This window comes from Dromiciops gliroides, chromosome 1 (assembly GCF_019393635.1).
Source record: "Dromiciops gliroides isolate mDroGli1 chromosome 1, mDroGli1.pri, whole genome shotgun sequence".
NCBI classification, from domain to species: domain Eukaryota; kingdom Metazoa; phylum Chordata; class Mammalia; order Microbiotheria; family Microbiotheriidae; genus Dromiciops; species Dromiciops gliroides.
Window position 1 is genome coordinate 640,252,590 of NC_057861.1, and position 27,027 is coordinate 640,279,616.

At 39.0% G+C, this 27,027-nt stretch overlaps 1 protein-coding gene across 1 annotated transcript in view; it reads right to left on the reverse strand.

The window, feature by feature from the left end:
* Window positions 1–27,027, reverse strand: part of SPATA6L (spermatogenesis associated 6 like) — a 96,212-nt gene that overhangs the window by 6,823 nt on the left and 62,362 nt on the right. Inside the window, exons 8-12 of the mRNA XM_043977506.1 lie at window positions 24,270–24,375; window positions 16,181–16,215; window positions 10,050–10,240; window positions 6,760–6,853; window positions 3,233–3,350 (exon numbers count right to left, since the gene is read on the reverse strand). Coding sequence (XP_043833441.1) covers window positions 3,252–3,350; window positions 6,760–6,853; window positions 10,050–10,240; window positions 16,181–16,215; window positions 24,270–24,375 — 525 coding nt within the window. The 3' untranslated portion in view covers window positions 3,233–3,251. The remainder of the gene's footprint in view (window positions 1–3,232; window positions 3,351–6,759; window positions 6,854–10,049; window positions 10,241–16,180; window positions 16,216–24,269; window positions 24,376–27,027) is intronic.

Consider the following 27,027-nt stretch of genomic DNA (forward strand, 5'->3'; position numbering starts at 1 on the left):
GGATTTTAGTTGGTTCTGCAGAAACAGTGAATTAAGGAGAAATACTATGAAGGACAATGTTCTGTATCAACTTTATTATAAATATAAGATGAATTCCTAGGAGACCAAAATGCAGGCTATAAAAGATTAAAATTGTTCTTTATAGAAACCTAAGACAATGGTAGGAAATCTGTTTAATTATGGTGGATATGCTAATAAGCCAAGTAGAAATCTGGCGCTTTAACTCAAAAGAAGAACCTCTGAGCTCTGTGGCTGATCTGCTGTCTGATAATTATAGATTTTATCTGGATTCTTCTATTGAAGATGAAGAAAAGAAATCAAGACAATGGTAAGTACATGAAGAATCAGTTAACTCAGGATGACTAGCTCAAGAATGAAACATAGATGGAAACTGGACCCTCACCTTCTTTAGAAGACTAAAAGCAAGGGGCAGCTAGGTGGCGCAGTGGATAGAGCACCGGCCTTGGAGTCAGGAGTACCTGAGTTCAAATCCGGCCTCAGACACTTATTAGCTGTGTAACCCTGGGCAAGTCACTTAACCCCAATTGCCTCACTAAAAAAAAAAAGAAGAAGAAGAAGAAGACTAAAAGCAGTAAGACAATAAATGGAACAATAACTTTGACTTTGTTGAAGTGAGGTATGGTTTAGAAGCCGTCAGCACCAAGGACAGCACCAAGGCCTGCTACTATGGCAGCTAATAGTAAGCTGGTTCAGCACAGATGTTACCAATGTAACTGCTACAGTTGGGCTGCATTTGTACCACCATTGTGAACTCACAACTCACAAAAGAATTTGAGAACTGAAAGGCATCTCAGCAGACCAAAAGGAACTCTCATTTTAACATCTTGTGTAAGTGGTCCTCCAGACTGTGCTTAAAGACCTCCAAAGGAGAAGGAACCCACCACCTCTGTGGGCAGTCTATTCAATTTTTTAACATCTCTGATTATTAGGCAGTTTGGTTTTTTCCTGATATAGAAATCTAAATTTGCCTTTCTGCAATTTCTACTCATTGTTCCTGGTCCTTCCCTCCGACTAAACAGAGCATGTCTAACCCCAACACCATATGACAGTCCTTCAAATACTTGACAACGTTCATGGCCCCCCTGAATCTTTTCTTCTTCAAACTAACTTTGCCCAATTCCTTCAGCTGATTAACATATGACATGAAGTAGAGGCTTTTCACCATCTTTGTTGCTCACCTCTGGGCACTCTCCAGCTTATCAATGTCCATCTTAAGCTGTAGCATCTCGAACTGAATGCACTACTCCAGATGAAGTCTGACAATGGCAAAGTGCACTGGAACTATCAACTTCCTACTCCTAAGAGCTATGCCTCTCTTAATGCAGCACAAGCTCATTGGATTTGGGGGGAACTGCCACATCACACTTCAGACTCATAATCAGCTTACAGTCTACAACCCCCTCAAAAATACTTTTAAGAATAACTGATCTTGGCGGGGGGGGGGGCAGCTGGGTGGCACAGTGGATGGAGCACCAGCCCTGGATTCAGGAGGACTTGAGTTCAAATCTGGCCTCAGACACTTGATACTTACTAGCTATGTGACCCTTGGCAAGTCACTTAACCCCAACTGCCTCACCAAAAAAAAAAAAAAAAAAAAAAAAAACCAGAATAACTGATCTCGGGCAGCTAGGTGGCATAGTGGATAAAGCACCGGCCCTGGATTCAGGAGTACCTGAGTTCAAATCCGGCCTCAGACACTTGACACCTACTAGCTGTGTGACCCTGGGCAAGTCACTTAACCCTCATTACCCCACAAAAAAAAAGAATAACCGATCTCTCACCATACCACTTTTATCTTGTACTTGTGGTTAAACTTTTGCACCCAAATTTAAAATGCCATATCTATCTCTATTGATTTTCATTTTACTTGATTCTGACCAGTGCTCTAGTCTATCAAAACCTTAACTTTATCCTGACTTTATCATCCAGCTATTCCTCTTCACTCTGTGTCACCAGCAAATCATATGAGAATGCAATCTATGCCTTTATCCAAGAGACACCTTGATATTGCACCACCAACAACTGCTCTTTAAATCTGGCCATGAAAATGGTTCTGAAGCCTTGTAATTGTATAAGAGTCTAATTTTCCATCTCTCCATCTTCTCTACAAGACTAGCATAAGATACTTTTACAAAAATCTTGCTAGAAAACAGGGAAACTGCATCTATAGCATTCTCAACAGACCATTGGAATAGGAAGGGCTGCCTCTGTTGTCAGCAAGCTTAACTAAACTGGCTGAATTTTAAGCTTTATGTAGTTTGGACTGTTCACAGAGCAAAATGCATACCTAGTTGAACATCCTGGACATGGGAAGAGCACACCATCTTAATTTGAGAACTTCTGGGAACATTCACATGATATTATTACCAAGGATTTTTAAGGAGGAGGAAGAGCTATTACCACAGACAATGTGTTTGACTAGAGTGGCCAATTTTGTACCCTTTTTTTGTGAGGCAATTGGGGTTAAGTGACTTGCCCAGGGTCACACAGCTAGTAAGTGTTAAGTGTCTGAGGCCAGATTTGAACTCAGGTCCTCCTGAATCCAGGGCCAGTGCTCTATCCACTGCACCACCTAGCTGCCCCTCAATTTTTTTTTTTGGTGGGGCAATGAGGGTTAAGTGACTTGCCCAGGGTCACACAGCTAGTGTTAAGTGTCTGAGGCCAGATTTGAACTTAGGTCGTCCTGAATCCAGGGCCGGTGCTTTATCCACTGCAAAACCTAGCTGCCCCTGCCCCTCGATTTTGTACCTTTAAGAGGTCTAGGCGGAGCAGCTAGGTGGCGCAGTGGATAGAGCACTGTCCCTGGATTCAGGAGAACCTGAGTTCAAATCTGGCCTCAGACACTTGACACTTACTAGCTGTGTGACCCTGGGCAAGTCACTTAACCCTCATTGCCCCAGAAGAAAGAAAGAAAGAAAGGAAGGAAGGAAGGAAGGAAGGAAGGAAGGAAGGAAGGAAGGAAGGAAGGAAGGAAGGAAGGAAGGAAGGAAGGAAGGAAGGAAGGAAGGAAGGAAGGAAGGAAAGACAAACAAGAAACCTTATTGGGCTAACTCTGAATAATAAGTATCATACCACAGAAAGAAAGGTCATCATCTTTATTTACCCTTCAATTTCTCCCTACAAATAGGCTTTATAAATTTTGCTTTGATATTAGACAATTAACATTAAACCAGCAAATTGAAAGATAAAAAGGATCACTTAAGCTGCTTACCTATACAAGTGACAATTACTTAGAAATATCTGCTCTCAAAAGGTTTGTGTAGTGGGGAGCGCCTTAAACAGGGGGTCCTTCTTCCAAGGATTTCATCAACTTCAGAGTCGGTTACTCCCTACAAAAGAATACAGGAGCTGGCTAGTCAGATCATTCATTTACAGAAACATTATCAATAAAACTGGCTCAAAGAAAACAAAATTTTAAAAAAAGGAACTGTATAGAGAAGAAATAAAATAATGCACTGTCATGGGAGTGGGGTAATGAACCTGTCCCTATCGTCATCTGGTGTGTAGGGATTACTAAGCGTCAGTTTCCTTATATGTAAAACTAGATGGTTTTAAGGTCCCTTCCACCATAATATAGTGGTCAGTGTATTAGACTAAGAGGCAGAAAAGATCTGGGTTCAAATCCTATCTCTCACCCTTATTAACTTTGAACAAGTCATCTAACCTCTCTAAGCCTCAGTTTCCTCAACTGTAGGAATAATTTGGGAGTGATAATATTTATACCAATTACCTCACAGAGATGTAAAGAGGGAAAAGATTTGTAAACTTGAAAGCATTTGCATAGATACGAGTTGTAATTATTCCAGCTCTAGGTCCAGTCATTTAACTCTAGGACCCAGAAACCAGTCATTAAGAAGTTGAAATATTTCTGAGAGATGGGTAGCTACCAGATGGAGTTCTTCTAGCCTGGACATGCCTAAAAGTATCTGAGATTCAACACCAAACAGACAAGCAATGAAAGGCTGTGTGTGACTAGGAAGAAGGAAAGGAATATGATACACAGTGAGGAGATGAGAAAGTAAGCATGAGACTGAATGCTTTCTCTTAGACATTAGACTCAAGATAACATGACTATAATGAAGTCTTGTGAAAAGCTTTCTTCTGAGCAAAGAGAGAAAGAAAAAAATGAAAATGATGGAGGGAAAGAATAGAGTATGGGTACATATATAAAAGGATATTAATACTAGGCAATCAGAATTCCAATATCTCTAATGATAAGAATAGAGTGCTTTTCCCATTTTGTATAAACATGGTCCTTTAAAAAATTATTTCATTAACTATATGTAATATATACATATTATGTATAATGTATGTATATATATACACATATATATCACCATGGCTTGCTGTTGATTAGTTTTTTAATGCATTTCTTTTACTAGAATAAAATACAGCATTAATGTTTCTTTCACATACCACAAAATCATAAAAGATTTTATGACAGATTCAATTATGAAAATAACTTTGTTTAACAATGTGTTGAATACTGACATTAAGAAACAGGAAGGGGGCAGCTAGGTGGTGCAAAGAATAAAGCACCGGCCCTGGATTCAGAAGGACCTGAGTTCAAATCCAGCCTCAGACACTTGACACTTACTAGCTGTGTGACCCTGGGCAAGTCACTTAACCCTCATTGCCCCGCAAAAAAGAAAAAGAAAAGAAAAGAAACAGAAAGCTACAGGTTCACTTCAGGTTCACCTGTGTCACAGATGATGTGCTGCCCAAAGTCAAACCAAAAGAATTACCTATCTATGGTAAAGTTCTCTAAATATTCTGAACAAAAATGACATTGTATTAATTATACTGACTCCAGAACAGGAGAAAACTTCCTTACAAACCAGATTGGAGTAAACATCCACATTAGAAAAACAAAGTAGTGGATAAAGCACCGGCCCTGGATTCAGGAGGACCTGAGTTCAAATCCAGCCTCAGACACTTGACATTTACTAGATGTGTGACCCTGGGCAAGTCACTTAATCCTCACTGCCCCACCAAATAAATAAATAAAAACAAAGTATATGAGAAATGCATATTGTCCATGCTATGACAGGCAGCCCATGAAATCTGTTCATTAGTATTTATCCCTTGGACAGGTACCATGGCTAGACAATGATCTAGGCCCAAAATAGTATAATAGGATGAGATTAGGTTGCTTTGCACTTGGAAGTCTATGTTGTGCTTTCAATTATTCCAAACTGTGTATTGCCACAAAGGCCTACCCTTTTAAGATCAGTATTCTCTCAATGATACCATATGGCTGTGAATCAGAAAGCACGATGATCTAAGAAGAATCACAATTAGAAAGGATACAAAAGGCTAAGAAAAAGACATAATGGGCTTAAGAAGGTCTATTACCAACAATGATTTGTACATGGAGAAATAAAATAAGAGACATCATGGACATGTTTGACCGGAAAAGGAGGCAAGACAAGTCATGAAGCAAAAATTTAAAAAAAAAATAGCTAGACAGCCTGAGTGTTAAATTGGCCCCCATCCTACCCCAAAGATAATAATAATAATAAAAATAAACAGAGGTAGACTCCACTGTGTTAAAAATCTTTTGTGAAGAATTTATAGGAAAAACATGGAAAATAACTGCATTGAATGAGAAAATATAAAGGAATGCATTCAATATGTGTGTAAGGAGTATCTGTACCAACAAAATCATGGATCCAGTAAAGGACTAAGTTTATTAACAATGTTCATTGGATAAATTTGTCACTCCTAAGGTGAATAAACAAGTACAAAATTCAGAGGATAAATTTAACTACATCATTATGTTATGTTGGGGCTATACTAACTGACATAAATAACTCAATTGCTTGCATTGGAAATCGTGAAATGTCATTTGAAAACTTATTGTCTCAATAAAAGGCAGAGTATCAGGAGTTCCTGTCCATGTGTTACAAACATCACCTTATAAGTGGTAAAGGATGTCTCCATGAATTCAACTATAAGAATTCTATCTTTCTCCCATTCTTGCTTTCCCTAGTTGTGCCTCTTCATGGATGACAAACACAAATCTGTTCTTCACACTGTGGTCTTTGGCCCTTGAATGAAGGTCCAATGGGCCACAGCCAAGTAGACAAATCACAATGCTATATCAATCTTAAAGACAAGACTTTAAGGTAATGGGACATAAATACAGGTTTGGCTAACACAAAATATAAGACTAGGCAAGACTTGATAACCAACAGATAATTGGCCAAAGGATATTAACAGTTTCACAAGATCATAGACTTAGAGCTAGAAGGAACCTCAGAGTCCACTGGGTCTAGCTCTCTCATTTTACAAATGAAGGAAGCAAATTGATTTCTTTCCAGTCGCACAAAGTAATTTTCAGAAGGATAAATGCACAGGATCAACAACCACATGAAAAAATGCTCCAAACCATTAAGAATAAGAAAAATAGAAATTAAACCAGCCTTGAAGTTTCACTTCACATCCATCAAATGGGCCAAGACTATAAAAGACAGAATGGTCAATAATGGATAATAGGAAGAAAGGTACACTAGTAGATATTTTGAGTGAAGCTATGAACTAATCCAACTGTTCTGGGAAATGATTTGGCATTATAAAAGAAAAGCCATATCAAGAAAAAGACGGATTTTTCTTAAAAGCGCAGCAGTTGTTAAAAATGAAATAAACAGAAAGACCTGTGATCACAGGAGAGAGTCAGTTATCTCAGAAAAGCCCATTGTTCTTGGGCTTGTCAACAACTATCTAGTTTTAACTGACCAGGTAGAGTCGTTGTCGGGCTTTTCGAGAGGTCAGAAGATCCCGTACCCTTTCATGAATCTTCTCCCAATCGAAGTGAGGGCTGCAGCACAACCTGTCAAATTGATTAAATTGTCAAATTCCAGATCTCTTCCACCAAAGAACTTCACATCCTCTCTCAGACACATGTAGAAAACTAGACCAACCTTAAACAGGACTCTAAAGATCTTAATTCAGCCAATAAATAAATATGAGGAGGAAGAAGGGAACCCCAAACTCTAAAGCATGACTATGTATATACAGCACACTCCCCAAAAGACACCATTATTTTCAATGTAATGGAAGTCACAGTTAGTGTTCTGTAATACCTAAAGAACTTATTTAAACATTTAAGTAATTTATGAAATTCTTACATTAGTGGTAGATCAGTGGGTTAGGGCATGAGGCTAATAAAACCAAAACTGCAGGCTTGACTCCTTGGAGTTTTGTTCACAAACTGAATGCCTAAGCCCAGCTAGCCCCTTGGCAGATGTTGACCCTGTTAAGCTACTCCTTCACAAGACAATCTCCCCTCCCTTGACTCCTATGACACTCACCAAATTTTCTTCCTATCCTTTGGATCATTCTTTCTCTATCTCTTTTGCTACATCATCATCTATCTCCTCCCTTCTGAAGGTATCTACCAAAGCTTTGTCCCTGGGTGCCTTTCATTCCTCCCTTTATAATTTCTCTCTGTTGATTTTATCTTCTCCCTAGGGGTGGGTTATCCCCTCTATGTAGATGAGTCACAAATGTATATATCCATTCTTTTTTTTGGCAAGGCAATGAGGGTTAAGTGACTTGCCCAGGGTCACACAGCTAGTAAGTGTCAAGTGTTTGAGGCTGGATTTGAACTCAGGTCCTCCTTAATCCAGGGCCAGTGCTTTATTCATTACTTTGTTTTTCTAATATGTATATTTAGTCCAATCTGGTTTGTAAGGAAGTTTTCTCCTGTTCTGGAGTCAGTATAATTAATACAATGTCATTTTTGTTAAGAATATTTAGAGAACTTTACCATAGGTAGGTAATTCTTTTGGTTTAACTTTGGGCAGCATATCATTGGTGACACAGGTGACCCTGAGTGAACCTGTATCTTTCTGTTCCTTTTCTTTTTTTTTTTTGCAGGGCAATGAGGGTTAAGTGACTTGCCCAGGGTCACACAGCTAGTAAGTGTCAAGTGTCTGAGGCTGGATTTGAACTCAGGTCCTTCTGAATCCAGGGCTGGTGCTTTATCCACTGCACCACCTAGCTGCCTCCTATATCCATTCTTAATCTCTCTCCTGAACTCTAGAACCATATCTCAAATTGCAAGATATTTTCACATGAATTTCCCACTGGTACCTCAAATTGAACATATTCAAAACTGAACTCAACATCTTCCCCACTTTAAAAATACTTAAAACTAAACCCACCTCTGCATTTCTATACTGTTGTCAGCACCACCATGCTCCCAGTCGCATAGGGTTTGAAACCTCTCTCTAACACCACCCAATCAGTTGTCAAGTCTTGTCAATTCCAGCTTCACACCATATCCTGTATCCATACCCTTCTCTCTGCTCACTAGGTTAAAAAAAACACTAAAATTTTCAATAATTCACTTGTGAAAATCTCATTTTTGTACATCACTCCCCTAGTTCATCTTATCGCCACCTCTTTCTTGAACAATAGCTTCCTATCTGGTCTCCCTTCTTGCATTTAATCCTATCCATCCACACAGCTACAAAAATAATCTTGCAAAGGCACAAATCTAACCATGCCACTACCCTCTTCAGAAACCTTCAATAGCTCATCATTATCTTCCAAATGAAGTCCAGAACCCTTAACATGACTCTCGATTTGGTCAACTCCACATTTCTAATACTAACTCAAATTATTCACCTATATTAACCATAAATTCTGAACAAACATCTATTCACTACATACACATCGTAACTTTCTACTTCTTCATCTTTGTTCATATCATTGCCTCTTTGCCTCCTGTCTCTTTCCAGCTAGCAAAATCTTGCCTACATTCTACAATGCCCAGCTCAAATGCCCACCTCCATTAAGCCTTTCCACATTACCCTAGCCAGAAGAACTCTCTCCTTTCTCCAAAGACTTGTAGCAATTTTGGTACAATTTAAATATCAATTGAACATCACTGGGTCCAGATTTAAGTACCTGCTTACTCACTAGATAGATTTGTGTCCAAAGGCAAGTAATTTCACTTTGTTAGTCATTATTTGTGTTGTTAGGCAATATACTTTGCTGTCATCTTATGCGTATTCTAAAGTGAAATATAAATAACCATTACTTGGTATTATTTATATTAGGTTTTCTCTGAATTAGAGTGAATAACCAAAAGCTAATTTTAACATTGTACATTTTCTGTTTAAATGGTTTATTTCTATAAATTTATTTTAATTCAAAATTCAACAGATTCTATAATTTTTGGGAAACTTCACATTTTCCTTCAATAGTGCTATTTTTCCTCGTCTATCACACACTTAATACATCCTTTTAGAATGTGTGTAATATCCACTCAAAGATCTTTTGTGAATTCCAGTGTTCTTTTGAACATCTGGGATTGTTCCTCTCTTTTTTTATTACTGGCAGTGTCCAGAGAAGAAAATTAAGAATCCTATGACAAAACACTAGTCCTTCTTTTAAAAACCTGCTTATCTTTCTATGCCCTATTCCATGGCAGAATCCCTCGAAAAAGGAGGTCAAATATTCCCAATTTCCAGCCCTGGATAAAACATTCAGAATTTTAAAATATTTATGACAGACAAAAATAACCATATAAAGGGTTTATTTAAAGAATATGTAAAATCAGCATAGGAAGGCAGTGTGAGGTAGCCATGAAGATCAAGTTCCATCTGTGATTCATACTACCTGTCACACCCTGGACAAATCATTTACCCCCAGTGATTTTTAGAAAATTCTCTAAAGCTCTAAGTTGTGAAAGGTACAACTTTTATAAAAGAAGCTTCCTCATCTAGGGGTGCCATGTACAAAAAAAAAATCACATGTCTACTCTATCCCTAATCTTAAAATTAGGTTTTCCTATATCCCCCTTACTTCCTATTATGAACAATAAGTTCTTAGCTATGCTATTCACTATTAAGCAAAAAGTTCCATCTCTATGGTAGGCCCTCAAAGCAGTGATTGTCTCCCCGTCCCAAACAGTTACAAACAAAACATTTTTAAAGAAGCTAACCATGTCTGCTCTCCTCCTGATCATCTCCTAATGTGATCTCAAGCAAGGACTATAATTATTCTAGAATGCGAACCTGTGTTGGTGAAGGCAATAACTCAGATGTGGACTAGGTGATCGGTGGTGATGGGCAGTGAATGAAGTTGTCTGGTGAAAATTGGAATCCCCTTGGTTACCATGACCAGACAAGATATTTCCAAACCTATCTGAATACGGAGATAGCAATTCACGCCTCCGAGCATTCCATTCTTCTTGATCCCTTAAAAACTGGAAGATAATATGCTTTATTACTTGACTGGTTTTTTTTTAATTAAGTGAGGGAAGATAATAAAATCAGAAGGAAGAACACTTAGTACACAGCCATCTCCTGAAAAGAAAAAAGAGGGTAAGGAGAGCTGGAAATATAATGTTAAGTTCTCAAAGTCAAAATGCAAATAAACAGTATCTGTGTTTGTGATCATGGAGCAAAACCCTGAGTGGATGGAAAGATGCTGTTTCCTTTCAATACTTCCAGAGGCCTGTGGATTCATCAGTATTGGTTTTCCCTCTGCCAGGAAGGATCTACACCCTTTCATTCCCTAACCAAAGGTCTTCATGAGTGTCTGTGGCCAAAATCATTCATTAACTGGTGGTCAAATTTCCTTTACTGAGCCTCTCCACATTTGACTAGAAGGAGAGAGAGGCAGTCCGTAGCCAGGAACATCCTCTAAGCATACCTAGGATTTTTCAGTTATCTAACTATACATGGATTGTGATGCTGTAATATAGATATTAGAATGTGTGCTCCTTGAAGGATTATGTTATTGCTTTTCTTTGTCTCCCCAGCACTTCAGCCAATCCAAGGAGTCCATTGGGATGATGGAAGTGTAAGAATGAAGAGAGGATATGGCTGGATAAACAGATCTGAGAATTAGGTTAGTTGAGAACTGAGAACCACCTGCATGGAGATGCCAATTGAATCTATGGCAACTGATGAGACATCCAAATGAAATAGTACAGAAGGAAAAAAGAAGAGGGCTCAGAATAGAGCTGTGAGAGTCACCCATGGTTAGCAGGCATGACCTAGATGGAGATCTAGCAAAGAGCAGTCAGACAAGGAGGAGGAGAAGAGAGGTAGCTAGATGGTGCAATGGATAGAGCACAGGCCCTGGATTCAGGAGGACCTGAGTTCAAATCCAGCCTCAGACACTTGATACTTACTAGCTGTGTGACCATGAGCACATCACTTAACCCTCATTGCCCCACCAAAAAAAAAAAAGGAGGAGAAGAGAACCAGGACAGAGCAGTATTATAGAAACTTAGAGAAAAAAGTCTCAATAAGAGGGTGATCAATAGTGTCAAGGGCCACAGAGAGATCCAGAAAGATAAGGACAGAGAAAAGGCCATTGGATTCGGTAACTAAAAGATCATTAGTAAGTATTTAACAAATTATTGTCGCCTAGTTTTTTGGAACCCTTTATGTAAAGGATCTCTAACTTCACTTCCTAGAAGGCTAGGGCTTGTCAAAGCAAGATGGGTAATAGAATAAGGGGGCAAGGAACTAGAGAGAAGAGGACAGTGTACAGTTGAACTGATTCACTGAGGGGTCAATATGTGGAAGGGAGGAGAATATGATCAGTGCAGGGGTGAGACCCTGGGGGAAGGGGATAGAGGGATGGGAAATACCAATAAAGTTGAAGAACAGGATTAGGAGTTGCAAGGCCGAAAGAACTATGAAATGACAACAGATTATGATCAGATAAAGGAATTTCATAGTTCATGAGGATGGAAATGGAACAATTGTGAGGGATAAAAAAATCAAGAGTATGATTATCTGTATATACCTGAGGAGGAGTGAAGGAGTAGGTTATAAGAAATTAGTTAGATTAAGGAACTGGGAAGGTAGGGTGTTTGAAGGAGTATCAATATGTTGCAGTCCCCTAGTTTGAGGAGATGAGTTGGGGAGAAGAGAAAGACTATGAGCAAACCACTAAACCCACTTAGGAAGGGAACAAAGTGTCCTGTAGATTGGTAGATAACAACTACCAGAATATTGACTGAGAGATAAATATGAATCAACTGAACCTCATAGGAAGAGAGATTACTGAGTGTTGGTGATAGAAAGGAAGTCTAGACATGACAACAGGGAGCAAGGAGTATTCTAAATTCCCCTCCAAGGAGGGTATGAGTGAAAGTGCAACTAGTGCTAAGGAAGGTGGCTAGACAAGCGGTGTCATCAGGAGGAAGCCAGGTCTCAATGAGTGCAAGATGATGAAAGGAGTGAAAAAGGAAAAGTGTTTAAATGAAATTGCTTATTACCTATGGAACAGGTATTTATTCCAGAGAATAGAGTGCAAAGGTTGGATAAGTTTCAGAATGGGATGTTGTGGAGAGGTGGTGAGAGATATGAATATAGGGACCAGGCAATGGTGGATAAGGAATGGGGTTTAACAATGACAGTTGGGTGGTTCAAAATCACTGGTATGGATAGAGTATGAAGAGTGGGAGTACGTTAATCATCACGGGGACAGTTGCGGGAAGTTATCAGAATAAGGCAGGAGACTACCTGGCTCTCCCAAATTCCCCCATAAATAACTTAAAATAATGCCTCAAAATAAAATTTTAGAGTGGCAAAAATGATTAAAAGTCAGGGTAAAGGGGCAGCTAGGTGGCGCAGTGGATAGAGCACTGGGCCTGGAGTCAGGAGTGAGTACCTGAGTTCAAATCCTGCCTCAGACACTTAATACTTACTAGCTGTGTGACCATGGGCAAGTCACTTAACCCCAATTGCCTCACTAAAAAAAAGTCAGGGTAAAGCAATTGACCTAAGAAAACTTGGGATGACATTAGAAAAGATTTGACACACATCCCCATGGTGGTTTGGCCTAATTGAAGTATAGATAATCTCCAGTCTGAGTCAATGCACAGAAAGCCCTGGGGGCAGTTGTGTAGGTAGCAGCCTGGTTTTGGTTCCAGGGCAGAGGATTGATATGATCCTTGAAGCCATCTGAGGGACCATAGGGTGCAAAAATGTTTTCCAAGCAGTGGTGCTAGGAGTCCTAGCTGACTGAGGCTCAGGGATGGAGAGGAGTATCTGAGACCACTTATAGACCAAGCATGAGCCAAAGGAGCAGTGACCACACCCAACCTTAGATTATAGAACACTGGAAGAACCAAGAGGTCAAAGGCCCCCAGAAAACAAGCACATGAAAAATCTGATCTCTAAGATCTTCTCCCATACACCTTGGGAGCAGAGCCAAACCTTAACATAAATTTAACATCCAAGAAACAGGCAATCAAAAATGAGTAAAAAAACAAAAAGCAGATAAAGGAACTGACCATATTATTGTGATAGGAAAGATCTGGGTTCAAATTCAGAAGATAAAACAGCTTCTTGTAAAGCTTCAAGAAAAATGTGAAATGGTCACAAGTCCAAAAAGAATTCTTGGAAGAGCTTAAAAAAGACTTTGAAAATCAAATCAGAGAAGTTGAGGGAAAACTGGGAAAAGAAATGAGTAATGCAAGAAAAGCAAAAAAAATTATAAAAAGTCAATTAATTGGAGAAAGAAATCCAAAAACTTACCAAAGAAAGTAACTCCTTAAAAATTAGAATTGGGCAAGAAGAAACTAATAATTTCATAAGACATCAAGAGCTAAGAAAACAATGGAAAATGAAAAAATAAAAGAGAATGTGGGAAAATCTCATTAGAAAAGCAACTGACCTGGAAAACAGATTGAGAAGAGATAATCTAAAAATTATCAGACTACCTGAAAGTTATGATCAAAAAAGTCTAAACACAATAATTCCAATATTATTGAAGAAAACTGCCTTTAAGTTCTAGAACTAGAAGGTAAAAATAAACATTTTAAAGGTCCACTGATCACCATCTAAAAGAGACCCCAAAATGAAAACTCACAGGAACATTATAGCTAAGTTTCAAAGCTCCCAGGTAAAGGAAAAAATATTATAAGCAACTAGAAAGAAATGATTTAAATGTTGTGTAACTGTGGATAAGATAACTGGAAACTATCTAAATGGAAACACTGGATCTAAATGATACTATTGACACCATAGGAGGGTCAACCCTATGGAATAATATCATAACAGGAATACTAGCTTTGTGGAATACCATCTTAATTAGATATACCAGGTTTGGGGGGGGTACCATCATAGCAGGAATCCCACTTAAATGGGATTGTGTCTTTAGAAAAATACCAACTCTGTGGAACAGCATCTATTGGGAATCTGTTTAAGTAAATCCCATCTTGCCTGAAATACCAAATATATGGAGCAGCATCCCAAAAGAAGTTCTGGCTCTGTGGGATACTGTCTCAACAGAAAGCCCAGCTATATTGAATAGCATCCTAAAAGAAAATGTGATTCTATGTAATATCATCTTAACAAGGATCCCAGTTATATGGAACAACATTCTAATAGGAATAGCAACTCCATATAATGACTTTACAATGAGAATGTTGGATCATTAGAACACATTCTAATTGGAATTCAGTTTTGGGGATTGCTACCATTTCTACCTTAATAGGAACTCCAACTCTGAAGACAACCATATGAATTGAGATTCTGCTTTAAGGAATGAGGGTGCCTATGATATTCCACAGTTTCAAGTCAGCCTGAAGCCTAGAAGGTGTAAATAATTCTAAATAACTTTCAGCCATTAAAGCAGCCTTTAAACCTATTGTTTAAAAAAAAACAACAATAACACAAACGACGAAGGATATGCAATATGACATTCTGAAGAGCAAAGGAGTTCAGTTTGCAACCAAGAATAGCCTACCCAGCAAAAGTATAATCCTGCAAGGGAAAACACAAATATTTAATGAATTAAAGGAGTTCCAGTTATTCTTGAGGAAAAGACCATAAATTAACAAAAAAAATTGTTTTTAAGAATCAGGAAATGAAATCAGGAAGGTAAATGTGAAAGACTAATAAGGGGATTTAATAAGTTTAAACTGTTTACTTCTTATATGGGAAAATGATATTTGTAATTCAAGAATGTTATCATTACTAGGGGAGTTCAAAAGAATATATAGAGATAGAAGGCTTGGAATTTGGTTGATTATGACAGAATGATCTTAAAAAATAAAATTAGGTAGGAAGAGGATATTATCTCATATAAAAGAGGTGTGAAGGGAGGAAATGTTAGAGTGGAGGGGAGGGAATGAGGGAACCTTATTCTCACTGGAACTGGCTTAAAGAAGGTAGAGCACACATTTAGAAGAGTATAAAAGTCTTATCTTACAGAGAAATAGAAGGGCAAGGGGCTAGGATAAGGGAGGGACTCTTAGAAGGGTGTGTGGATTAGGGAGGTGGTGGCCAGAAGCAAATTAGACTTCTGAAGAGGGACTACTGAAGGGGTAAAAGGAGAGACAGAAGGTTAAACTGGGAGGAAGAATAGGAAAGAACTGATAATATGTGGAACTATGTATTGTATAGTTTCACAAATATATGTGTCAAATGTTGGCCACACTAGAGAAGTGTGGGCTTGAGAGGGAGGGGGAAATAGCTTGAAACTCAAATGTAACCACCCCCAATTTTTTTTTTAAATCATTGAGGAATGAGTTCAGGTTATAATCATTTCTGGAGCAGGGAAGGGAATGAGCTGCCCATGGAGAGGGGCTGAGCCACAGGTGGACTGGCGTGGGAGTGGAGAGTGAACAGTAAGGCTTGATCTTTGAACAACAGAGATTCTAGTCAAACACTGACCAATCATTGAGTCAGTCTCAAGCAGAGTAGCAGACTTCAGTGTGCAGATGTAGGAAAGGTGAGGAAAGGGGGTAGGCAACAAGTGTGGGGTTGTAGGAGGTCATGGGAAGGTGGTAATCCAAGGAGGGCAATGGAATAGCTGACTAGGTAAAGACCCTTCCCTAATCTGGGACAGGTGAGGCAAACAGTGTGGAACTGTAGAAAGACTGAGAAAGACCCATCACTGACTAAAGAAATATAACTTGCTGGAGAGCAGAGTTGAAGATGTTTCATTTTAGACATGTTACTTTAAAAATTATGTGGATGAGTGTGGAATGTTGCGTATGCCGTCAGATGTGATCAATGCGTTGGTTTTCCTGAATTGTTTTTAATCTTTGTTATTAGATCAAGTTCACTGGGAAGGGGAAAGGAGAAAAGGGAAAGGAAGCAGTAGTGTATTCCAATATTTGGAAATCAATGTGATATAAAAACAAAAGGCATCCACAAAACTTTTTTTAAATTACCTTCATATCAGCTGCAATGCTGTCAAGAGAAGAAGCTGTAAAAAGAACAGAAATTTCAATGACTCATAATTTCCAATGAGCACAGAAAAAAAAATTACTCAATGTAATTAATTACCACACTTTATTGCTCGTTTGTGATTTCAGTTATCGTTTTCAGAGCCTACTGCCACCTTAGGTCCTGACTTCCAGTGAAGGCTTCCTGAAGACACAGACATTTAAATGATGGACTTTTTGATCTTTTGAAACTAATAGTAACTATTATCCTTAGTGTAAAGAATTAATTGTTATTTGAGGTTTTTATGACCCCATCTTTTGGCTAGAATTTTTAAAAACCTCAGCGGCAGGCACACTGGCCTGGGGCTCCACAAACAGCCCGGTACTCCACCCACTGGTTGTAGCCGTTGGCATGGCGCTGGCACTTCACTCATCACCACTCGTTGATGCCTACATGGGCCTGGCGAAATTATAATGATTGGAAGTCCAATGAGGGCAGTCATGTGACTGTCAGAGTGGCCAGCCAATTGGCTGGGGGCTGTGTGTGGTCAGCCTGGGGTCTGCTGGGAAGAGAGGTTTTTCGACATTCTAGTTTGAAGCTGGAAGGTAACAGGACACTGCTGTGTGTTCTCATCTGATTCCTGGGCGGTAGTGTTATTCAGGTTGTATTACTTCCCTTTCCCCATTTTATTTCCTTTCCCTTAATCCTACTGATCCTGTTTGTGGTTTGTTTTTTTTTAAGTTCGTTCTTGTTAAATAAATCCTGTTCTGTTTTGAGGGAGGCTGTCGGTCTCCTTCCTTGCTCCAATATTGCGGTGAGCCACCTAGCTAACACTCCCCAAATTAAAAATTGGTCCCTACATTAGGACAAAATACTGCGGCTATGGCAAAGGTGAAACACCTTAAATGAGAAGTATACAATATGGTCCAAACAAGGGGGGAAAGTACTTGTGCTGTTGCTAGAAGGCAGTGGGATGAACCTTGCAGGCATTTTGCATCCACTGTTGATCTTGCCTTACTGCTTTTCCTCACCTGGTGTGGAAGTGCCCCTGAGGTTAATATGTCTATTTTTTATGAGTTACCTTACCAGACCGATGCAATGGACACAGAGTAAGCCTGTCTGTTGAAAGGAGCCAATCAGGAGCCTGCAGTAAGCTCCCAGACACCTTTGCTAGTGTTCACCAGCTGACCTTGCTAAGCTAGGCCCCCCTCCCCCAAACTGGCCCAAACCAGTCTTGTGGTCAACTGTTCCTGCAAAACATCCTGCTTCTATATCCACCTGTTCCTGGAAACGATTGTCCATTCTTTTCCCCAACCCTTCGGTTTTCAAGCATAAATCTCCCCTGCCTCTATTTGGCTTCTTTGTACCTTGTACATGGTGGGGGGGGGTGGGACAGGGCTTGGCATTTTCCTCCTAATAAAACTTTTCTGCTTTCAACCCAGCTTGGACAGACTCCTCTGCATTTTGAGGAGTGGGCTTTACACAGTTGACACTGGCACATAATACATAATGATTGTTTACTGATTGTTCCTTGCAACCCTGTCAGAGAATTCTAACTGCATTTCCTAGAAAGATATTCTTATGTATTGTATCCTACCTATGATATCATTTTATTAGGGTCAAATGATAGAATAAAAATGCTTTGAAAAGTATAGGGTGCTATCTGCCAATTCATATCTTCAATTAAATTGGTGTTTGAAACTCCCAGTGCAAGAACTCCCTTTTATCAACACAAATTTCAACCTATCTATGTTCCTGTAGATAAGTCCTGGGGAGTTGTCTGAGGCACATTGAGAAGTTAAGTGATCTGTCCAGGGTCACACAGCTAGAGATTTGAAATCACATTGCTTCTCAGCCTCTTCAGACTAAGATTAAGTGAAGGTCCTGAGCAGGGATGTACCAAAGCCAGCAACAACTGATGACCAACTGCCATCCATGGGCACATGGGAATAAGAGCCCTGCTGGTCCTACTCCCATCATCTGAGGAAGTTAACTGCTCTTGGGAGGGAGATACCAACCCCCACTAACTGCCACCCACAGGACAGCCAAGTCAGCCTAGCTGAAGCAGCAAGGCACCCTGAGGGAGAGATGGGAGGTAGCATGTGCCAGGCAAGTCAGACCATAACCACCTCGATCACCATCTTCCCTCAGACCCCAGTAGAAACATCCCAAGTCCCTAAACCCAAGAGCCTTGGGAATAGGAATACATTCAGCCCTCCTGGATTGCTGCCTGTGGCCATCATCCTGGGAAGCTACTCCTGTCGAAGTTAGCCTTACAAGTGCTCCCATCAGGTGTTATACTCACATTTATTAAAGACCCAGAAAAGAAAGTTCTTGGCACTGTGAGATGGATGGTTCAACATCCAAAACAGAAATTATTTTTACCAGTGAAAATGACCCAAAAGAGTAGGCATTACTATCTGCTTTTCTGCTGTACCCCAAGGACCATGGGATCTTTCCAGCTTGCAGATGAAGCCTGCATGTGTATCATCTCCTCCATTAGAATTTGAACCCTTTGAGAGAAAGGTTTTTCCTATATTTTTATCCCCAGTGCTTAGCACTGAGCTTTGCACATAGTAATTGTTTAATAAATGCCTTGTTCATTCATTCATAATATTCCATATCTTCTTCCATATATCAGTTAAACTTCCAGAAGAAATAATAACATTGGGGAGGAGGGGGAAGTGGGAAGATATCCAAGCCTATGATCTCATTGGTGTAGGGAACTTCCAGTGAGGAAGGAAGCTCCTTCTACCAAATAAGATTGGCATTTGGTCTACAATATACAGTCTTAGAGAGTTTCCTAGAGTAATAAGAAGTTAAGTGACTCACCCAGGATCACACAGCCAGTATGTAACAGAAGCCAAATTTGAACTCAAATCTTCCTGACTCCTAGGCCATGCTGCTTTAAAACCACTCCCTCTTCATCCGTACCCCTGAGTCCCTAAATGAATCTTTCACCACCTTCTACTTGAAGCCTTTCATAATCCAAGCCTCCCCCTCATCCAGCTGCTGTTATCCTCCCCAAACTACCTCATTGTGTGGGGGGGTGTGTGGGGGGGTGTAATATAGGCTTCTTGATTGATCTATTTTAAAGTTTGCACAGTGATTTACATGTATTACCTCATTTTATCCTCACAACAACCCAGTGATATTGGTGCTATCACTATCCTCATTTTACAGATGAGAAAACTGGGACCAAAGAAAAATTATCATCTTCTGTCAGACAAATTGTAGTAAGCCTCTCCCTATTTAGCCTAATGCTGGGGCTCTACTCAAAGCCTTTCCTGCAGAATATGACACACCCAAGTTTGCTTTCCTCTGATTTAGCCTTCAATAATAGGTAATATATTAATCATGTGGCATATTAAGGTTTGCAAAGCATGGCACATATTAACTCATGTGATAACATCTCTGGGATGTAGGTACCCTATCCTGATTTTATATATGAAGAAACTGAGGCTAACAGAAGTTAATTGACTCTCATGGAGTCACACAGCTTAGAAAGTATCCAAGGCTGGATTTGAACTCAGGCCTTCCTGACTCAGGCCAGAAACAATCTATTCTGACACCTAACTGTCTGTAAGATTGTTTCCATGGCATGAAGAGACAGCATGACAGGATTATACAGGATCACAGATCTAGAGGTCTTTAGACCTCTAGGTCCAATCGCTTCATTTTAATGAGCAACAAAGGCTAAATGTCCATGGTAATAGGGGTACTAAGTGTCAGAGATGGAATTTGAGCAAAGATCCTCTGATCCCCAAGCCTGTGCTCTTCACACTGTACCCACATGACTCCTAGAACAGGAACCTAGCAAAGGACCTCAGTAGAAACCAGGTCTGAAATATCTACACAAAATAACCAAACACTAAGATGACCTCTCCTTGGATGCTGTCAATGATGGGGGACATCCAAGGCATCCCATTCTCCCTACAATCAGCTCAAATTGTTAGGAAGGCTTTTTTATATCCTTGATTCTTCTCAGCAATCCAAAGGACTTATGATGGGAAATGCTCTCCAAATCCAGAAAAAAAGAAACTGTTGAATCTGGATGCAGATCAAACCATACTATTTCTATTGTTTTTGTTGTTGTTGTTTTTCTTTTTTGAGGTTTTTCCTTTTTGCTCTGATTCTTCTCTCATTACATGACTAATGCAGAAATATGTTTAATGTGATTGTACATATATAACCTATATCAGATTACTTTCTTGCTGTCTTGGGGAGGGAAGAGGGAGGGGAGGGATGGAGAAAAATTTGAAACTAGAAATCTTATAAAAACAAATGTTTACAATTATCTCTAAATGTAACTGGAAAATAATATTTATTTGGGGGGAAAAAATGAAGTCTGTCTCAATACAATTTCTATCCATTGCTCAAGCAAACTGAATCCCTCTTGCACATAAAAGTTATTTAAATACTTAAAGATCAGGACCCCCTTACATCTCCTCTTTACCAGGGTAATAACATACCCAAATTCATTTTCCTGATCTTTGTATGGCACCGTTAGTCCCATTTAGCTTGGACAACAATCTAAGCTCATGATCAGAGAATTGAAATTAGATTTGAGGGCCTGGATGTCCCCTTTAATTGCAGTTCTGCTGCCATATACTTCTTGTGTGGTCTTCACATGATTCTCAATTTCTCTGGGACTTTGATTCCACATGTATTATATATCTTAACCAAAAAAGGTCTTTAGAGATTATTCTACTAATACTAAATGAGGATTCATCCCCATATGCCCTTCCCTGGAAAGTACCCTTGCAAACTAAGATTTTCCAGTAACAGAGAGAACTGAGTAACTTTTAGAGATGAGTCTGGCAAAATTCAATTAAGAGTTCAATTAAATGTCCAAGATGATTAATCACTTTCTGTTCAAATCCCTTTGGATATTATCTTGTTTGGCAGTTCTCAGTCATTGAGATACAAAAAACACTGGCAATTTGTTACCAAAGGAAGTAGTAGCTTCCTTTTTTTTCGGGAAGAATGGTAATTGGAGACAACCTATTGTCAGTGATGGGATGTCAGTGATTGTTGAATTTTTGAAGGGAAGAAAATGGACCAGTAAAAGAGGAACAACTATGGCTTCATGAGAAGGACAATGAGTATGTAAGGCAAGAGACCTGAATTGAAGACCTGGATCTGTCGTTAATTAGTTAGCTGTATAACTTTAAGAAAATCACCTCCTCTCTGGGTCTGTTTCCTTGTCTATTATATGAGATTATATTATATTATATGCGGATTGGATGGTTCTTTCCAGATCCAATATTTTATACATCCCCTTTCAAATTGTTAGGTTTGTTTATTTAGTTCAATAAAATAAATCTTGTGGTTTAAATAACAAGGAAGGGGGCAGCTAGGTGGTGCAGTGGATAAAGCACCGGCCCTAGATTCAGGAGGACCTGAGTTCAAATCCGGCCTCAGCCACTTGACACTTACTATCTGTGTGACCCTGGGCAAGTCACTTAACCCCCATTGCCCCACCAAAACAAAACCAAAACAAAACAAAACAAAAAACCCACAAAAAAAAATAAATAACAAGGAAAATATTCCCAGCCAAATACTAAATTGACCTTCCTTATCTGTTGATTCAAAACAGACCAGTTTTCTTTTTCCCCACCAATCACCTGTCCTTCACATTCAGAAGCTTGGCATCTACTGATTTTTTAGATTTAAAAAGCCAAGCTGTGTGACCCTGGGCAAGTCGCTTAACCCCCATTGCCCTGCAAAAAAAAAGCCAGTGCCTTAACAAAGACTTCACATCAGTGCAAAACATGTATTTTTATTTTTTAGTCCAGATAGAAGGTAAATATAATCACAAGTCAACAGAATTATTTTGTCTATGTTCCTTTCCTAGCTGAGAAAGCTCTCAAAAGTGTCATGTCTCAGTTGATTTCACTAAAACTCTAGTACTGGAATCAGAAACTATGAGCTCAAATCTTGCCTATGAAATTTATTCTGTGAGGATAGTCAAGTCACTTAATCTTCCTAAACCATATTTCTTTATTTCTGAATTGGAAATAACAATATTGCATCATATGAGGCCATTTAATTATTGGGTCATAAGTGTAGAACAATAATGGACATTAGGAATATCTAATACAACCCTAACATTTTACATATGAGGAAACTGAAGCTCAAAAAGGTTAAATGAATCACATAGGTAGTAAGCATCAGTCTTTGTATAATTTTAAATGCTGAAAAGGACCCACATGTACAAAAATATTTATAGCTGTTCTATTTGTGGTGACAAAGAATTAGAAATTGAGGGGATGCTCATCAATTGGGGAATGGCTAAACAAGTTGTGGTATATGAATGTAATGGAATACTACTTTTCTTTTTTTTTTTTGCGTGGGGCAATGGGGCTTAAGTGACTTGCCCAGGGTCACACAGCTAGTAAGTGTGAAATGTCTGAGGCCGGATTTGAACTCAGATACTCCTGAATCCAGGGCTGGTTCTTTATCCACTGCACCACCTAGCTGCCCCCTGGAATACTACTGTACTATAAGGAATGATGAGCAGGAAGATTTCAGAAAAACCTGGAAAGATTTAAGTGGACTGATGCTGAGTGAAGTGAGCAGAACAAGGAGAACATTGTACAACGTAATAGCAAAGTTGTGTGATGATCAACTGTGATAGACTTAGCTCTTCTCAGTAATACAATGTTCCAAGACAGTTCCAAAGGACTCATGATGGAAAATGTTCTCCACATCCAGAAAAAAAGAACTGTGGAATCTGAATGCAGATTGAACCATACTATCTATTTTTTGAGGGCTTTTTCTTTTTTGAAATTTTTCCCTTTTGTTCTGATTCTTCTTTTACCACACAACTAATGCAGAGCTATGTTTAATGTGATTGTACATATATAACCCATATCAGATTGCTTTCTTTCTTGGGGATGGTGGAGGGAAGGGAGTGAGGGAGAAAAATTTGGAACTCAAAATCTTATACAAACAAATGTTGAAAACTAGCTTTACGAGTAACTGAGGGAAAAATACCATTAAGATTGCTAAAGAACCATAGCCTGACTCCCACCCAACCTGGATGAGGGAGGGGCAGTCCTATTAGGGGGCATGCAGGCTACATGACTATGAACTGGTGGAGAGGAGAGGATGGTTAAACAATACAATGTGTAAGGGGTAGAGTTGGTGCAAGAATATTAGAGAAGAGAGACATTCATTCCTTGAGAGAAAACATGGATGGTTACAGGCTTTCTTGGGGACCAACTCCACACATGTACAGAGAAAGATCTAAACTTTGGAATCTGTAGGCATGTTGGGGAAGCTGGGTACTCAAAACATCACTGACTTCAGGATGTCTCTATAGAAACTTGTGAGAATTTCCCGTTGAGTGAGAAACAGGCCTCTCTCTTGTTGAACTGAGATTTCACCTTGCTTCTATCTAAAAAACTCATATTCTGCATATTTTCTGACATATCTGCATAATTTCTCCAATTCCTGTTTGCTATTCATTTAGATAAAGAAATGTACTTTGCTATTCACCATTTGAAAAGGGTTTTGTGTAACTAGAATTTGGTGAGGAGCTAAGCCTGCAGGTACAAACTTAAGCTAACCCTTTCCCATTGAGAGCAATCAGGAAAGTGGCTTTTTATTTTGGATCTCTTGTACTTTACTCCTCGACCAATAGTATTTAGGGGGCAGAGAGAAATAATTCTAGACTGGTAGACTGGATAAAAGAACAGCCAGACTAGACTGGTGGTACTCTGGGGCCTGCCTGTCCCTTCTCTCCTCCTTTCCTTGTCCCCAACTCTCCACTTTCCTCCTGTCCTCAAGGACAGTCCAGACCCCAGATCAAATCTATCAATGCCTTCCACAAGTCTTCTTTAGACAACTCATGTGGACATACTATCTTATATGGATACATACATATACCTTATAGAAATATGAATCATTATTTGTCATTTATCTAGGGAAATCCTTGCCCATGAATTCCATAAAGCTCCCCTGGGTAACAATAATAAATCCATAACTGATAAAGTGACTTGGGCTCCAACAGTATTAAAGTCCATATAGCAATATGAAGTATGAATTCCATTAGACAAATTATAGGAGGAAAAGAAGAAACTGAAGTACCTCTTTTCAGTGGAAAATCAAAGCATGTAAAGTCGGCTTTTTTCCTGGACTTTTGAGTGTGTGGTTTTAAAGAAGTTTGTTCACCAAATGGCTTTGAACTGTCTACCTAAAAGTAAAGGAATGACATAAAACAAAATTTAGTTTTCCGTGAAAATTTGACATAATTCCAATGGCAGAGAATGGGCTAGGACATATTGTTCTTCAATGATAAGCCTAACACACACTTCTCCTTTTCTCAACTTGAAAACTAGGGCCTCTTCTTTTTCCTTTGTTCATTTGTATGAAAATTTACACCAGAAAAGAAACAAGTCAAGTAAAAGAGACATTTTGGAGGCCAAAGAAGCAATTTCCCAGGCAACTTTTCTTTTGTACTTGCAAATGTTAACTTCAAAATAACAGCTGGTTAGATTCCTAGAAAAGAGGTGCAGCATCTTTCAAGGAATAGTGGAAAGACTATAGAAGGGGATGGGGGGGGGACATAGGTAGGTGATTTTCAGTGCCTATATTAGCAATAATTGTTTTTCTGCCAAAAGATGCAAAATCCTGATATCCATTCAGGAAGTTAAATGTTCTTTTCAAATAGAACCTTTTTTTATCCTCTACACAAAGTTAGCCTTAAACCCTTCCTACCTCTCAGGCCAAAAATGCATTAGTATTACTACAGTGTGCAGCTGGGTAGCCCCAACCTCTTACACCACTGGAACGTGTTTAACTTTTTTTGCCTGTTTCCTTTATTGCCTTTCTCTCAATCTGGAGTTCTGTAGGCAAAAGAGGAGAAGGTTGCAAAGCAACTTAGATATTCTGAGTACACCGAAGGATATATAATATAATTCTACTGTGATGACTTGTCATAGCATGGAGATAACCCTGTATTAACAAAAACTATGCCAGAATAGTATAAACTATGAAAGGTTAATCCATGCTAGAAAAGCCTCTAGCATACCCCCAGTGAAAGGTTCAGTCTATTGTCCAAAGATCAACCTAGCCAAGTATGAAAGATTCACTAGCAGTAAGCTGGACATTTGGTGATGGCTGTAGCAGCCCATGAAATAAATCAAAATACAAAATATTCCATGGTCCTCTACTGATACCTTCCATTTTTGCAGTCTTGTTGATTATGTGGCAGAAAGGTGGTCATGGGGTACTAAGAATTACATTGTTTTTAGACATCTATAAATAATAACTATAGTCAGTCTAATGAATGAGAGCTTTGTGCAATGAACAACAAATCTGACATACTATTAGAAGAACTAAATCACAGTAATAGCAATATTATAACAGGAAAAATACAAAAAGAAGTTGCAGCTGAATAGGATGACTCAATTTCTTCTTAGAAAAGCAAACAAAAGAGTTAACCTTTTTCAAGAACCCAAAGGGAATTAAAATAGTTTGATGAGATGTTTCAATCAATCAGGCAGTCAAAAAAACATTTATCAAGTGCCTACTATTTACCAGGCTGTGTGCTAAGCAATAAGGATACAAAGAGAGGCAAAAAATGGTCCCGACCTTCAAGGAGCTCACAATCTAACAGGAAGACAAGCAGCAAATAAATATATACAAACAAGCAATATACAAGTTAAGTAGGAAATAATTAAGAGAAAGCACTAGACTGGCCCTGGATTCAGGAGGACCTGAGTTCAAATCCTGTCTCAGACACTTGACACTTACTAGCTGTGTGACCCTAGACAAGTCACTTAACCCTCATTGCGCCCCCCCCAAAAAAAAGCACCAGAATTGAGAGGTTGGAAAAATCTTCCTGACCAAGATAAAGTAAGACAGAGAAGGAATTAGGCAGAAAGGGAAAATGAGAGCATTTCAGGTATGGGAGACAATGAGAGAAAATACCTGGACCCAAGAGATGGAGTGCCTTATTTGTGGAACAGCAAAGGGACCAGTATCACTGGATTGAAGACTAGCAAAGTATGACAAGACAAAGTTATGAAGGACTTTGAACACTGAATAGAATTTTTTTATTTGATCCTAGAGGCAAGAGGGTGTCCACTGGAGTTTACTGAGTTAGTTTACTTGGTCATCTTCTCTTACAATGCTCATGATAAGCATAAACAACAAGATCATCATGGAGAAAATTGCAATTCCAGTGTCCTGCACGGTACCTGACACATAGCAAGCATTTAATATTTATGGATCAATTAATTGATCTATACCAGCATATGTTGCTAAGAACGAAGGGGAAGACCAGGAGAACACTGTACATAGTATCAATATTTTGTGTTGATCAACTGTGATAGACTTTATTCTTCTCAGCAGTGCAATGGTCCTAGTTAGTTCCAAAGGACTCATGATGGAAAATGTTCTCTAGATCCAGAAAAAAAGAACTATGGAATCTAGATACTGATTGAACCATACTATTTCTATTTTTTGTGTTTCTTTTTTGAGGTTTTTCCTTTTTGCTCTGATTCTTCTTCCACTGAGCCACCCAACTGTGTATGTGTGTATATATACACACATATATTTATACATATATATACATATATATGCACATACATATATATACACATATATCTTAGAAACACATTATTGGGGGCAGCTAGGTGGTATAGTGGATAAAGCACCGGCCTTGGATTAAGAAGAACCTGAGTTCAAATTTGGCCTCAGACGATTAGTACTTACTAGCTGTGTAACCCTAGGCAAGTCACTTAACCCTCACTGCCCCACAAAAAAAAAAAAAAAAGAAAGAAAGAAAGAAAGAAAATAGGGGCAGCTAGGTGGCACAGTGGATAAAGCACCGGTCCTGGAG